Source organism: Carya illinoinensis, chromosome 4, assembly GCF_018687715.1.
Source record: "Carya illinoinensis cultivar Pawnee chromosome 4, C.illinoinensisPawnee_v1, whole genome shotgun sequence".
NCBI classification, from domain to species: Eukaryota; Viridiplantae; Streptophyta; class Magnoliopsida; order Fagales; family Juglandaceae; genus Carya; species Carya illinoinensis.
The window spans coordinates 10,558,222-10,575,674 of NC_056755.1; the positions used below are offsets into that span (position 1 = coordinate 10,558,222).

Genomic DNA, 17,453 nt, shown 5'->3' on the forward strand with positions numbered 1-17,453 from the left:
GGCCCATATGCCCATAAAATAAGATTTTCCATTTGTGACGCCCCCAAATTCCGTTTGGGATCGGACGGACATTTGAAGCGTCGAGACATGCAACACAAGGTTACCTGCCCCCGTTCATGACATATAAGATGCAATATTCCTAACATGCATCTAACAATATGCAATATTCGCAGCGGATAAATTTTTTGTCTTTAGCAATACTATGCACCAAATTGAAAATATCTCAAATGCTTAAAACATACTTCATACATAAAAATCCATTGAACAACTAAGATCACAACACTAGTCCAAAATGGTTATGATCCAAAAAGTAGTAGAGATGCAACTCAATCGTACAAGTAGTAATTTACGTTAATTACTATATCAACATTTATGTCGCACCGTCACTTAGTCAACTGTGTCTAGTTGATCAGCTCCTGATTCTCCTTCAGGTCCTGTAACAAGATCTACCATTCGGGGGGAATGGTAGTTGGGACTACCAAAGTGAGATTTAATTACAAATCTCAGTAAGTTAACAAAAAAACTTCCACACAAGCTAATGATGCATGGATGTCAGTAAAAGCATAAATGTATAATCAAATTCATAAGAAATTAAAGCATAACTTGGAGTACAACATATCATAATTGACATAATTTAAATTGAAACATGAACTGAACTTGACTTGCAACTTGACTTAGCATGAACTTGCTCTGAAACTTGAATTAACATGAAAATACATACTCCACAGTTGTTGTGGCCCCATGTATTCTACACAAACTTGACTTAACATGAAAAATACATACTCCACAGTTGTTGTGGCCCCATGTATTCTAGACAAACTTGACTTAACATGAAAAATACATACTCCACAGTTGTTGTGGCCCCATGTATTCTATACAAACTTGACTTAACATGAAAAATACATACTCCACAGTTGTTGTGGCCCCATGCATTCTACACATCACAATGCAGTTAAATACATACTCCACAGTTGTTGTGGCCCCATGTATTCTACATAAACTTGACTTAACATTAAAAATACATACTCCACAGTTGTTGTGGCCCCATGTATTCTATGTGTAAATACATACTCCACAGTTGTTGTGGCCCCATGTATTCTACACAAACTTGACTTAACATGAAAAATACATATTCCACAGTTGTTGTGGCCCCATGTATTTTACGCATCACATTTGTAGTTAAATACATACTCCACAGTTGTTGTGGCCCCATGTATTCTACACATCATAATGTACTCAAGATGAAATGTGACTGGAATACGAAAGGACTGAAGTCCTGACGTAACATAACGTGACTTGAACATAACTTAGAATACATGACCAACTTGAGATAGAAACATTTCGTAACATGGCATAACATATAATAGACAACATATTTAACATGACATACTTGCAACAGTGAATATTACATGACTTGACTTACATGTAATAGATGACATACTTAGCATGACGTACTTGTAATGTACATTAATACATAACAGAATATATTATGTAACAGATAAAAATTGATGACAGAATAAATTCTGTATAATAGACAATTACATGATAACTTGACATGGCATGACACATATGATAACATACATACATACACTGTAGTTCTTTTACTTAGCATACATACACAGTAGACTGCTAGTAAGTTAAAAGCTAACTTACCTCGATCTTCGCGTTTCTTATAAAACCTCAAGCGCGATCACGAGGAACTGTAATTAGTGATTCTAAAAGTTAGTACTAAATCACTAATAATTTGAAATATGGAAAAATACTAACTTAAAGAGTAAAATTTCCATTTTACTTTCTATATGTAGGAAAATGACCGTTTTACCCATAACTTAAGGATTTTGCATACTAACTCCAAAAGTCACCAAAATTTACATGCCTCATGTAAATTTTATCCTCAACTCAAATATCAATTTAGAAAAATTTAAAACTAATCACAACTATTAAAACTCCATAGGGCCGAAATTCTCATATGCTATTTCTATTGATTTTTGTTTCCAACTTGTTTTGATCAACCTTTTGATCTATGACTTATAAATATGTGATCTTCAAACCAAACCATCACATGGTTTAAAAAGATGTCCTAAAACATATATAAGCTTCTAATTCAAGATCACATGGTTAAAAATTAACCAAAACATAAATTTAGCCAAGAACATCCACACTTTGGCTTATCTGAATATCTCTTTACATAAAATTTCATATCTTTGAAACTAACATCAAATATCTTCAAAATAATAATATAACATGTATATAAGATGCTTAGGATCCTCCAATAAAATTATCAAAGTCATTAGAATAGGTTTAGACCACCAAAGAGTTAAACTTTCTCAAAATAGAAACTGTTTTTCTTCTTCCAGTTTCTAAGTTTCTAAATCTAAGCAAATATTTCATCAAAACCTTCAATCATGCAAAAATCCTCAACCAATAGTCATATATACATGTTAACAATACTCCATAAAAATTTCGGACCAATATCTATCCATTAGCTTGGTCAAAAACTCCAAACTATAACATATTCTCCAGTTTATCTCCCAGAATGACCTTTCTATAGTTTACATAATATTTGACTGACCAAATGATCTTCAAATGGGGCAAATAAGATATCCATATAAACTAGACTCAAAAAGGAACAACTTATATGAAGGAGACTTTATGATAAAACACTTACAACAGCTTCGAAATGGGCATGCAAAAGAACTCCTAAAAGCTGTCCGAGAGAGAATGTTTGATATTCTTTTAAAGAAACGTGTAAATGAAGATAAGTTCGTGGGTGATGGCTGGAGATGCTTATGGAAGAGATAAGGGAGATGATAAGGCTGGAGTTGAGAGTTGAGTGTGGTTTTCTCCTACCCAAAATATCTATAAAATATTATCTCAAAATATTCTATCCAATAATATCTATAAAAATCAGCTCAATATATTTTCCAAATGTGGAGTAGACTTGGAAGAGTAAGGTGGCTAAAATCTTTCTATGTGTATTTTAAATCTCTATTCTTAAGATATTTTCCAAATGTGTATTTTGCTTAGGTGTCATGATCTCACACCTTGATTTCCTTCACAATTCCATCTAATGGTTTCTCTTTGTGCCAAGTATCTAATACTATTCATTATGTGTGGTTAAGATCTTGCCAAGTGTCCAAATAAAATATCGCTATCCTAATTTGGACATTTCACACTATGATTTTGAAAACACTACGCTCAGTACATTTACCGAGGTTACTATTCACTCCAAAAATAAACGTAATAAACTTAGTACTGAAAAATTCTAAATATTCAATTAAGCCTAGTGGTGTAGACTATAATGTATTCTGACACTTTTAACTATCTCAAATAATTAAAATCGCATTTCTGGCACCATAGTGAGTGATAACACTAACTATGTTGACAGGCTAAAATTTATGCGATTAGTCGATTCGTGTAAACTTACAGAGTTTTCACGAGGTTCCTAAAGTCAATAGAAATTCCTTAATTGAATTTCTAGCGGGCTGTTACACCATTCATGAGTTTATCACAGGAAATTAATCATACTACGCAAATTAATTTCCTAAAACTTTCATAACTCAAAATATATTACATGAGTTTTATAATATCAATGTCAAATCAACTACCAATGTGAGTCATGGCCTTCCTCTATTATATAACCAACAAATTCCCTTTCATATACCATAACACCAGTAACCAATTTAACATGATCTTTAATTGGGATAATTAAGGCTAATACTGTGATGCCTTAGGTTCCAATTTATGTCTGTTGCAGATATTATCTTGTCATCATTCTTCCAAACCATTCAATGTACAAATAAGTGGAAAGACAAGAAAATAGAAACAAAACAATCATAATAGATATCATTAATTGTCTAAAATAAAATAAAACTTCTTTGAACTCAATAACATGTTTACATTATAAGACTCATTCTGTCAACATGATTTTTAAACTGTTTCGCTACTAGACCCTTAGTTAATGGGTTTGCTATCATAAGCGTAGTACTAATATGTTCTATGGATACTATTTATTTCTGTACTTCCTTCTCGACACTTAGGTATTTGAGATTTATGTGTTTAGCACCTTTAAAATACCTATCATTTTTGGAGAAAAATACTACAGAGGAATTATCACAATAAATTCTTAGTGGCCTGGCTATAGAGTCGACAACTCCAAGTTTTGAGATAAAATTCCTCAACCATAAACAATGCACTATGGCCTCAAATCACGCCACAAACTCAACCTCCATTATTGATGAAGCAATGATAGTTTGCTTCATACTTTTCCATGAGATTGCTCCACTGGCCAATAGGAAAACATAACCTGAAGTAGCTAGATTTCCTACTATCAGAGCAATCGGCAAAATCAGAGTCTGAGTATCTAGTTACTTCTAAGTTGTCAATTCTCCTAAAGGTAAGCTGGTAATCATTAGTTCCTTACAGATATCACAATACCCTTTTTGCTACTTTCTAATGAGACATCCTTATGTTACTCTGGTAACGCCCAAACATGTCAACTGCAAACTAATGTCAGGTCTCGTGCAAATCTGTGCATATATCAAGCTCCCCACAACCGAAACATAGGAGATTTTTGTCATCTCTTTAAGCTCCCACTCAGTTTTAGGACATTGTGATAGACTAAATTTATCACCTTTTGATATCGGAGTATCAAGTGATAAGCAACTTTTCATGCCAATCTTTCAAGAACTCTCTTTATGTAACTTTTCTAAGACAATCCCAACAATCCTTGTTTTCGATCCTGAAGGATTTCAATTCCAATTACAAAGGACACATCACCGATATCTTTCATTTGAAAGTTCTTAGATAGAAAACCCTTGGTTTCGTAAAGTAAGCCAAGATCACTACTAGCTAATAAGATATCATTAACATACAAGATCAAAAATATGAACTTACTCCCAATGACCTTTAGGTATATACATCGATCAACAATGTTTTCTTTAAATCCAAAAGCAGTAATGGTATCATTGAGCTTTAAGTACCATTGTCGGGAAGTTTGCTTAAACTCGTATATTGATTTCTTAAGCCTACATACTAAGTAATCTTTGCCCTTTTTTGAATAGCCTTCTAGCAGCTCCATGTAAACCACTTCATCCAAACTTCTATTTAAAAACGTTATTTTCACATCCATCTAGTCTAATTCTAGATCAAAATGAGCTACCAATGCCATAATGATCTTGAAAGAGTCCTTTTTAGATACCGGAGAAAATGTCTTTTTGTAATCAATACCTTCTTTCTAAGTGAAACCCTTAACAACAAGTCTGGCCTTATGTCGTTTGACGTTGCCTTTAGAGTCACATTTGCTCTTAAATACCCATTTACACCCGACTCTTTTACACCCTTCAGGCAACTTAACAAGATCCCAAACTTGATTCTGATCCATAGATTTCAACTCTTCTTTCATAGCGTCGATCCATTTACTAGAATCACTTCTCTCTATGGCTTGGGAAAATGTTAGTGGATCTTCACTTGTCCTAATTTCAAATTCAAATTCCTAGAGATATATCACATAGTCTGCTGAAATAGTAGGTCTCCAATCTCTCTAAGATCTGCGTAAGACTATCTGGTTTGGTGACTCTGAACTTAGTTCATCAGTGGTATTATCATTCTAAGATGGGTGATTATTTACTTGTTCCAATGTATCATTGTGATGATCAATTAGAGGAACCATTATTTTTTCTAAGGCTGTAGGTATAGGGACATCTACTCGTACTTCCTTAATGATCACATCTCTAAATTCTATTCTCCCACTGATTTTACCAAGTTCAATAAATTTGGCGTTCCCTGTTTCCACTATTTTCAGTGATTAGGACAGTAAAACCTATACCCTTTAGATCTCTTTGGGTAGCCAATAAAGTACCCGCTTATTGTTCTAGGATCCAATTTCCTTTCATGTAAATTGTAAAGTTTCGTTTCTGCTGGACAACCCCAAACATGCTTGTGTCTTAAACTTGGTATCCTACCAATTCATAAATCGAAAAGAGTTTTTGGAATTGACTTACTAGGAACTCAGATTAAAGTATGTGTTGTCATCTTAATGTCTTCACCCCACAATGACTTGGGTAAGGTATAATTGCTTACCATACTTTTGACCATATTCAATAAATTTTGATTACGCCTTTCAGCAACACCGTTCTGCTGTGGCATCCCTGGCATCGTGTACTATGCAACAATGACATGCTGTTCAAGAAGTTTGGTGAATGGACAAGGGTTACGACCCAATTCATCATACTTTCCGTAATATTCTCCACCTTAATCTGACCTGATGATTTTTACCTTTCTATCTAACTGTCTTTCCACTTCTATGAGAAATACCTCAAATACTGAAATAGTTTGAGATTTCTCATGTAGTAGATAGATATATCCAAATCGTGAAAAATCATCTATAAGATGATAAAATACTTTTCTCCACCAAAACATTCAGTGAAGAATGGTCCACATATATATGTGTGAATTATTTCAAGAAACTCTTTACTTCTTGTGGCACCTTTCTTAATATATTTGGTTTGCTTTCCTTTCATGCAATCCACACATACTTCAAGATTAGTAAAATCTAAATGTGGAAGTATCCCTTTTTTTACTAGTCTCTCTAACCTTTTTTTGGAGATGTGCCACAATCTTTTATGCCACAAGTCATAAGAATTTTCATTTATCATGTTTCTTTTAGTTCTAATACACGCTTCATAGTTATGGGTATATGTATTATGAACAAATATATTATTGAGACAAAGTCGATAAAGACCATTAGAAAGAAACCCAGAACCAATAAATAAAGAGTCCCTGAACAAATTGAAACTATCATTATGAAATGAAAAAGAATACCCATCAGTGTCCAATCTAGATAAGGAAATTAAATTACGTCTCACAGAAGGCACAAAAATTGTGTTATGAAGGTCTAAACAATGACCAGTACTCAAAACTAAACGAAAAGTCCCTATGGCCAAAACTTCAGCCTTATTCTCATTTTCCATAAAAATAAATCGCTCACTGGAGTTTGGTGTTTGGCTTGTAAGGTATCACTGCATGATTATAAAAATATGAATATTAGCACTTGAATCTAGTCACTAAAAATTAGTATGAACATTTACAAGGTTTGACTCAAAACATACAAGGGCAATAGGCTTACCCTTCATTTCAAACCAAGCCTTACGTTTCTGACACTTAGATTTCATGTGTACATGTTTCCTGCATCAGTAGCATTTGGTACTACTATGTTAAACCTGATTAACTTTCTCAAGCTTATTTCCTTTTGGTGGTTGAATTTGTTTCTTTTTACCATAATAGTGCTTTTTCTTTCCAGCTTCTTTGGTCACAAAATTAGTAGAGTAATGTCTTTGTTATTTCAGTCTTGATTCCTCCTGAACTACCATACTTGCTAGCTTATTCACATTCCATTTATCCTTATAGAATTATAATACATCTAGAATGGACCATACTGAGGTGGCAATGAGTTCAGAATAAACTGAACAATAAAGGACTCATCTACTTTCATTCCCAGGGTTTGCAATCTTGTAGCAATATTTGTCATTTTAAGAATATGCTTTTGTATTCTTTTAATTCCATCATATTTCATGGTGGTAAATCTAGCCGTCAGTGTTCCTGCTAAAAACTTATCTGCATACTTAAATCTCTCCTTAGCATTTTTCAAAAAATTATGGGCATCCTCAACACTAGGGAATGAATTTTTAATATTTTCAGCTATGATCATTTTCATGAATATTAGACTCAGCCTGTTTGATTTATTTCACTGTTTAAAAGACTATTTCTCATCCTTGTTACTATTCTCATTGAGGGGTGGTGGTTTTGAACTTGTGAGGGATGAGTCCAGGTCAAGGACCCCTAAAATGAATCCGACTCGCTCAACCCACTCATAAATATTAGAGCCATTCAAAACAGGAACTGATGATGCCTATGAATGTAACGATGCTGGTACATTTACTACAAGAAAATTTTTGTCACATAATGCTTTGAGTTAGACACTTATAAATAATAATTAGAATTTAAATAATTTTGGATGAACTAGTAGTATCATCAAGACCCTCTTTTTGGAGTAGATCTCAATACACAAAGTGTTCTCACCAATATTAAATTCTGTGGATGAACTAGTTATATCATCATAATTCTCATTTGGGAGTAAATTCTAACATACAAAGTGTTCCCTCCAACTTCATTTTTATGGATGAATTACTAGTGTCATCGAAATGCCCATTTGGAAATAGATCTTGATATACAAAGTGTTCACTCCAACCTTAATTTGATGAATGAACTAGTAGTGTCATCAAAATTTCTCATTTGAGAGTAGATCTTGATATACAAAATTGCCCACTCCATCATATCCACTTTACTATGAAATTTAATGATTTTTCACTAAAATTTAAGGAAATCTTGTACATTTGGGCAACTAAGTTTTTCTTTAATTTTGATGTAAATTATTTGTCCATATTGGATAAACAATTATATATAGCATGACAATAATAACCAATTCATACATGTATTTAATAATAATAACATGTATAGAAGATTTAATGTATGTATTTAATAATAACATGCATATGAAATTTAATAAAATTTTCATACATGTAGATAACAATAATAACATGTATATAAGGGAAAATAAAATTTCAAGAATTTTTTTAATAAAAAATAAATAATATTAAAAAAATAATAATATTATTTTATATTACTTTATATTAAAAAAATTATTTATTATTTTTTAATAATAAATAAATAATATTATAACATGTATATTAGAAAACTCTCGCAATTTTCTACTTTCTTCTTCCCTCAGATGTGGCACCACACCATTGCACCAACATTTTACATGCTTTGGTTTGCCCCAAATGCTGGACGTCGTCGGCATGATGTCCCAGCCTCCTCCCACCGTCGAGGTCCACCTCCATTCAACCTTCTCTCTCTCTCTCTCTCTCTCTCTCTCTCTCTCTCTCTCTCTCTCTCTCTCTCTCTCTCTCTCTCTCTCGGAACCACTGCGGTAGTGGGCTTTAGAGCCCTCTGCTACCGTTACAGAGACGCCAACGAGGATCGTTTCAGCCTCCTCATGGCGCCGACCTCCCCTTCAGCCGATGGGAACCTTGAAACGACAAGGACTTTTAGCCTCTCAGCCCCTTTATGGCCACACCATGTTATCGGTGATTGGGCTCCTCAGCCCCTTTGTGCCAGCATCATGTTGAGCCACCATCCACTACACACGGTGCTCTGCCCCATACCCAACAATTACACCATACATAGTGGCTCACATATTTCTCAACACGCAATCAATGTAAACCATGCACAGAGGAAAGCATGAAATAAAATCAAAAGAAAAGATTGATGCGTAGTACAACAAAATGAGAGATTGATACATTGGAAATCGAATACATTAATGTACGTGTATCGCAGCATGGAATTTTTCTTTTTTGAAAAATAAATAATAAAAGAGAGTATATCGTAATTTCCCTTTCAGATAAGCAAGGCAACCTTTTATTCTTTCATAGCATGATAAAATCACATACGCGAAAGTTCATAAAAAACCAAATATTTATTCAGTGTATCACTTTGATATTGTAGGTGTAAATCCTTGAACCCCTCAGTCCTATCTGACCATCAAGAAATCTCAAATTTTATATCTAACTATAATTAGAGATGTAGAATTTTAATCTTATCTCTTAGGATTTTCTCTTATCATATTGTAACTCATCCATTAACTAATAAGTTTTGAACTATTCTAAACTCTATTATGATGGGTGTGTGTGACGAAAAGTTTAGATAAAACTCTTACAAAAACTACACTGATCGGAACAAAAGTGAAACCTATTCCCGAATTATAACTTTCCTTTATCTCTTCCTCAGCAAAATGGTCATGACAAACCCCCATTGATCTTCATCCAACAAGCTCTACGCAAACCTAGCACAGGTGACCAAACATCTTGTGCACATTTTCATTTCATAAACGTGTAGTGATGCCCTTCGATTTGCATCATTTTTACAAAAATATCTCCATCCCTCAAGAATCCAAAAACCAACCCTAACGTAGAGGCCATGCAAATCTTTGCAGGAGAGGCAAAATTACAAACCCCAGCTTCTTGAGACTTTGTGGAATCTCAAAGAAAGGCTATTTCGTTCAACCTTGAGGGGAAGTGATATGACCTTTGCCAATATAGTAGCATCACGTGGAGTGATTATTCGATTTCAGGCCGACAAGGAGGGGGTGGGGATCAGCGACTAAGGGAGATGGAGGGGGTGGAGATATTGGTTGTGCGAGGAGGAGGGGGAATAGCAATTGGGAGATAGAAGACAAAAGAGGGTTCGAGTTCCTGAAGTGAGGATTTCGTAGGATAGAGGCAATTCGTGGGACCCACCACATTTTTCCTTTTCCAAAAAGTTATAAAATTTTTGTCTGAACTTTACTTTCAAACATATCTTATCATGGGACCCACATAAATTTTTAAACCCAACTCAAAAATCTCAACACATATCATCTTAACACTATTCACAAAAATCTCAAAATTCTTATCACCCTCCAAAACTAACCTAAATGACCCATATGGTGATGGTGGATGTATAGATCCACATATATCTCCATAGATTTTTTACTAAAATGATAATTATCTCAGGATGGGAAGATCTGATAATTACTTTTCTTTTGAAACATGCTACACGTGGATAAGTACTTGAAAAAAACAATCTTTTGCTTTTTTAAGGGATATATGTATTTCTCAATTACGTGACACATCATAATTGGTCCCAGATGACCACAACGATCATACCAAAACATAAAGATCTATGGATCAGAGTATTTCTAGTATATTATAATATGTGATTCAATTGTTTTCATTGTTATATAATTTAACCTAGAAGATAAGCTAAGAGTTTTTTTAAAATGTGTTTCCAGCTCAAATTTATTTTTGTAATGTAAAGATATTCATCACTACCTTCATTGTTGGTTCCAAAATGATGACCATTCTGATGAATATCTTTAAAATTGAGTAAATATATTGAAAAATACAATGTATCATCAATACAAAACTTTATTCCTTTCTCTAACATGGTATTGGCTCTTTCGAAACTTTCAATTAGGTTAGATAAACTAGATATTGTATTGATGTTGACTCTATTTAATGTTAGATATTGAAAATATATCTTATTCTTGATAATTATGTGTTGTACAACTGTCCGTCAAACATAGATCTTCATCAATTATTTTGAAATTAATCAATGCATCAATAGGATTCATATATCCTTATAAACAAAAGTATGTACGTATAAAGTTTTATTAATGCAAAAAAAAGTTTGACAAAATGTACTAAAAAATAAGAACTCAAATATAATGTGATTAATTGTTATGGCTATATGCATCACTGATTAAAAGATCATTTTCTTCGTTATGATTAAAAGATAATAAAAAAATCGAGATGTGTTAGGTCCATCCTTTATAGGTTATCTATGTAAGTTAGATAATCTTTAGAACATTGTAGTCGGTAATTCATTTTGGCTCTTTTTAAAAAAAAAAATAAAATAAAATTATAACAACTTGTTATAAGTCTACCAAATATTTGGACATACAAAAGCTACGTGACCAATGCCCTTCGATACCATACTTATGACATTTATCTATGTATTTATTTATAGTTTCATTCTGCAAGCCTTTTTTTTTGTTTCTTTATCCTGCTTGATCTTAGTGTTATTCCAATTTTGGTAGCATTTTTTTAAAAACCATGCTTGTCTTTATTTCAATAGTTTTTCCTTACCACATTCATTTCTATGACTATGGTTTTCTTTATTACGATGAAATGAGACTCCATTCGTTTTATGAAATTGAGTAGAATGGGTTAGACAAACTCGTAATTTTTCATTAGCGGTTCATTATTTTGTTAAACCACTAGGAGTACATTCAATGCAAGAATATGCTTACAATCATATTTTAAGTGAATTCTTAAATTAATCACTTAAACTAATTAAAATGTGTAATATAAAAAAGATTTAACTAAAGAAAAATAAACTTAACCTTTTCTATTTATAGTGTAGCTTTGTAAGATAGCCACACGTACAAGTTTCAATAGCAGTCAAAACTATAATCTTCTTTCTTCATTAATGTGGAATGAGTATTATGCCAAAATCATTTTGATAATATTACACAAAGCGCTTCTCACAGGAGTTCAATTTTTCATTATATTAAAAATCACACATTTTTTTTAGAAGTACAAGTATATTTTATAAGACTTTTCTTAGTAAATATCACACATAAGGTAACATTTTCTTGGCACAATGTCAAGAAACATAAAACAAGGGACCAACATCTGTTGGTGCATTTGTCCATGTTCGTGTTTTATTATATTTTGCTATATAAGAACTTATTAGAAATTATTGTTGGAGTCTTCTGCCTATAGTTGCCATATTTTTTGAGAAATGTAATATGCCCATACAAATGTCATTTTTTGAGAAAAATAACGATGATTCATAGTTGATCATAGTTGACTCATTCAATAATAGTTACATAACACTTACCCAATCATAAATATATAGTCTTTAGGAAGTAATTTTCTTCTTGTCCTTTTCCGTAGACAAGAAGCCAAATAACTTACTTAACATGCTCAGAACATTTATTATGTGGGCTATGTTATATCCCTTAGATAACACATATTCATTGAGATGCGAGCCTTTTTTAACTCCAAATTATCAAGAAATATTGCTCAAATAAAATATTAAAAAATAACCTTCCTCCTCACCATTTTACGAATAATATTTCTTTAATTTCTTGCTGTCAAAACAAGTCTTTGCATCATTGTCCTTACTAGAACAATTAAAAAAAATTACAAAAATTCATATATAAGCATGCATCTTCTTTTTTCTATCGTTAAATCGTTAATTTAGAAATAATATTTCTAGAACAGATTATGTTAACCCAACAATATTCTTCTATGGTTGACTCTTAGAAATTTTAGAGAGAAAAACTCTCACTTTTCTCTAAAAAGCCAAACAGAAAACCTCCCTAGAGGGAGGGAGGGGAGGGAGGGAGCCCTCCCCCTCTTTTTTTCTTGTTCTCACGTTTTGTTTTTCATATTTGTTTCCCTGCTTTTCTAGTTTTATTTTGATGTGTTTTGTTTCAATTCTTGAAAATAAAGAGCGCCGGATACTTATCTCTATAGCTATGGGGCTACCTTCTGTAGCCAAAAAAGGAAAACACCTCCCAAGCGCAACCTAGGGCATCAAGAAGAAGATGAAACACAGCTACCTATCAAAGCTAGCGACAGCAACCCCACTGAGTCGTGATGAAGCCAAGGAGGAGAGAGCTGGTGCGAGACGACGTCAATGGGAGAGACAGATGACGACGGAGCTTGCTGTTCTGTTTTGGTACGTGCGTTCATGGGCTGTCCCGAGGTCTCCAATAAGGAAGTTTACGGTTGTTCTGCTTCGGAGGTCATTCGGTGGTCTTTTTGCGTGGCGGGTGGAAGGCAAATGGCAAGGGAGAAAGGTAAATGGCGAGGGAGCTGGATAAGCAGACTGAGGCAAGACGGGGTTGCTTTGGTTTCAGTGCAAGCAGTGGGTAGTGGGTCTGAGTCGAGGATGGTGGTCCTGAGCTGCGGCGAGACGACGTCCATGGGAGAGGTAGACGACGACGGAACTTGCTGCTCTGTTTTGGCACATGCATTCATAGGCTGCTCTATTTTGCTACTCTCGTTTGGTTGTCGTGCATTCACCTGGACTCCATGGTGCTTTCCATGCTTCATGATGGAGTGGTTGGCTCATGTGCAGAGTGGATAATAGTGAAAGTGGGTGGCGGCGACAGAAGGAAGAGATGAAACCCTAACGAGTTGGGCCTCCACGTGCACACAAGCTGGGCTTTTGGCTTAGGCTGGGTCATTTTGTTTTTACAGCCCACCAGTTTTGTTGTTTTTTCTGTATTTGCAATGTTGGTTCGTTTTAGCTTATTTTAGCTTTTATAAATAAAAAGAAAATATGCTAGTGTCTCATTCCTCTTTTGGAGGAAGGTGAGTGTTTGCCCTACTCCTCTTTTGAAGGAAGGTAGATGATAGTACTCTTCCTCCTTGGAAGGAGAGAGTGTGGTTGTACTCCTCCTCCTTAGGAGGATGAAGTGTGGGTGTACCTATCTTCTTTGGAAGAAATGTCATTTTAGCTCTGCTTAGAATGCTTTATTTTTTTACTGCTGCCAGGAGAGAAGGTATAGAAGTTTAAACAATATCCGTCACAAAGAAATGTGTTGGCGGGTGAGCTCCTAACAATTGAGTAGTTTGGCTAATAATCTAGATCTTCCTGTATTGATTAGTCACAGATGTAATTTTAGTTTCAATGAATGAAATTAAGTCTTTTATTAAAAAAAAACAATATTCTTCTATGATTTCTAGACTCTCAAAATAATTTTATCAATAAATAGCATACACATGCACTTATAATTACCATTAAAATAAATAAATAATATGATTTTTGTTGTAAGAATTGATAATAATAAAGATAAAACTTACGAGAATATAGTTAGATTGATTTTTTTTGTCCATCACGAATCATTGCACATTCAATTAAAATCATCATACATCTTAATACATTATTTAAACTAATGGAAGGTTTGAATAATAAGTTAAGATGAGATAAAAGTTGAATAAAATATTATTTTTATTTCAAGATTTGAAAAAATTATATTATTTATTATTTTTTTTAAGAATTTAAACAAATTAAAATTTTTTATTATATTTTATTTAAAAATTAAAAAAATTATAATTATTAAATAAGATAAAATAAATTTAATATCCAAACACCCCTAAGAAATTACAGAATATTTATACTTTTATCTCTGTCAAATTTTTGCTTACAGTTTCATCCTTAAAATGAATGATTTAACCATATTGTAACAATTGAATTGACTGATCATTGGACAAAATAATAAGTCATTTTCAATGACATAAAGTCGTCCACTAAACACACTCCGCCGCACAAATGTCTCCGAAACGTTTTTCAAACTTTCTCGTTTCATCTCCTTTCCATATTTTATTTTTATTTAGTTGTAAAAGATACAGAAGTATATATATCGGAGTCGCCAAAAACTTAGATGGTATGAGACCAACTTCCAAAATAGGTCTCGGCTACGATACCCTCCCCAAATTCCCTAATACCCGAATATATATATATATATATATATTTTGCAGTCAGTGAATTACTCAAAATAGTCCTATATATAGTATGTAGCCTTCTTCTCTGCCACTTACCATCATTTTCTAATACAACAGGCAAAAAACCAAACGAAGTAGACTTGAGAGCAGGTCTCTCTTTATCTTTCTGTATCTTTAGCAAAGAACGATGTTGGATTTGGGCCCGAAGGATACAAGCTGGTGGGTGTTTACACTGCCAGCTTTTCTCGGTTCCAAAAACCTTCTCAACGGAAATGTTTTGTTCGCGATCTTCATGGCGTTCGTGTCCCTCGCGCTTCTCACATGGGCTTTCGCGGTTGGTGGGATTGCATGGAAAAACGGGAGGAACCAAAAAGGTTGTCTTTCCATTCCCGGACCTCGGGGTCTTCCCATCCTTGGGAGTCTATACACCCTTAGCCGTGGCTTGGCACATCGCTCCTTAGCAGCAATGGCCTGGAGCAGAGGTAACACTCCGCTCATGGCTTTTAGCCTCGGCTCAACTCCTGTGGTCGTGGCTTCCGATCCCTGCACTGCCCGAGAAATCCTGGCATCCCCCCACTTTGCTGACCGCCCGCTCAAGCAGTCTGCTAAGAGCCTCATGTTCAGCCGAGCGATCGGTTTCGCCCCCAACGGCGCCTACTGGCGACTTTTGAGAAGGATCGCTTCGTCCTACCTCTTCGCGCCCCGTCGCATTAGGGCCCACGAATCTGGCCGCCAGTTAGAATGCGCAGCCATGCTCAGCAACATAGCAACCGAACAAGAACTCCATGGCACCGTGTCTCTAAGAAAACACCTCCAAGCTGCCTCTTTGAACAACATCATGGGGAGCGTTTTTGGCAAAAGGTACGACCCGGCACGTGATAGTGAGGAGTTGGAAGATCTCAAAGACATGGTCCGAGAAGGTTTTGAGCTCTTGGGCGCTTTTAACTGGTCTGATTATCTTCCGTGGATGAGTTATTTCTACGACCCGTTACGTATAAATGATCGTTGCTCCAAGCTAGTTCCCCGAGTCAGAAAACTCGTCCTGGACATAATTGAGGAACACCGAGTCAAAGGATCGACAAAGATCTCTGATGATGCTGACTTCGTTGATGTTTTGCTTTCTCTGGAAGGCGAAGAGAAGCTTCAAGAGGATGACATGGTTGCTGTCTTATGGGTATGTACGCAGCCTTTTTCTGTTAGTTAATTATTTGTATTTTTTTTAATTGGTATTAATTCACTGAATTAACGACCGAGTTTTGTGGTTCAGGAAATGATATTCAGGGGCACTGACACAACCGCCCTGTTGACTGAGTGGGTGATGGCCGAGTTGATATTACACCCAGAGATCCAAGAAAAGCTACAGAGAGAAATGGACAGCGTGGTGGGAAAGAGAACTGTAATGGACGCTGACGTGGCAGCTCTACCCTATCTGCAGTCTGTGGTGAAAGAAACCCTCCGTGTCCACCCGCCCGGCCCACTTCTCTCCTGGGCCCGCCTGTCCACATCGGACGTCCAGCTCAGCAACGGTATGCTTATTCCCGCCAACACAACCGCCATGGTGAACATGTGGGCCATCACCCACGACCCGCACGTGTGGGAGGACCCGCTGGAGTTCAGGCCGGAGAGGTTTCTGATCGAGGTCGGCGGTGCAGACGTGGACGTGAGGGGTAGCGACACGAGGCTGGCACCCTTCGGCGCAGGCCGTAGGGTGTGCCCGGGCAAGAACCTAGGGCTCGTTACGGTCACACTCTGGGTGGCCAAGTTGGTGCAGGAATATAGTTGGGTTCAAGATGTGGCTCACCCGGTTGATCTCAGTGAGGTTCTTAAGCTGTCTTGCGAGATGAAGTATCCTTTGCATGCTAAAGCTCTTCGCAGGAATGTAGCTGGTACTTGCTTTTAGGTTTTATTTTAACTTCGTTAATGGGTGTTAGTGTTTGATGTGGAAGCTAAGCTGTATATTTGGCTACAATATACTGGATTTCTGTTTTCCGGACGTTTCTCGATTATTAGTATGTTGTGTTTGAATGAAGCTAGGGGCCAGTATGGTCTTAATGCGTGGAAAGTGGGGCTCCAGTTTTGGAAGGGTTTGTTTGGAATCCTACATTTTGTTAACTGTTAAGCATATATATATAATAGGTGGTTGAATTACTAATTTTCCAATGAATGAAGTGCATGTTGAATCGGCTACTATATAACGTATCAATTGATGTGATTTTATGATCTGAACTCTTTGCTATGTGATCTTCTAAATTTACAAATGGAGGAACAGATCATGGAATGCTGAAAAGAGTAAGCATATCATTACTGGCGTGTTTTTGTATTTGTTTTCTTTGT

At 35.3% G+C, this 17,453-nt stretch overlaps 1 protein-coding gene across 1 annotated transcript; it reads left to right on the top strand.

Moving 5' to 3' along the window:
- Positions 1-15,096: 15,096 nt before the first annotated feature.
- Positions 15,097-17,267, top strand: LOC122308308 (cytochrome P450 78A7-like). Its single transcript, XM_043121558.1, has 2 exons — positions 15,097-16,293; positions 16,387-17,267. The coding sequence occupies exons 1-2, from the start codon at positions 15,307-15,309 to the stop codon at positions 17,017-17,019; spliced, it is 1,620 nt and encodes a 539-aa protein (XP_042977492.1). The 5' UTR covers positions 15,097-15,306; the 3' UTR covers positions 17,020-17,267.
- Positions 17,268-17,453: the final 186 nt, after the last annotated feature.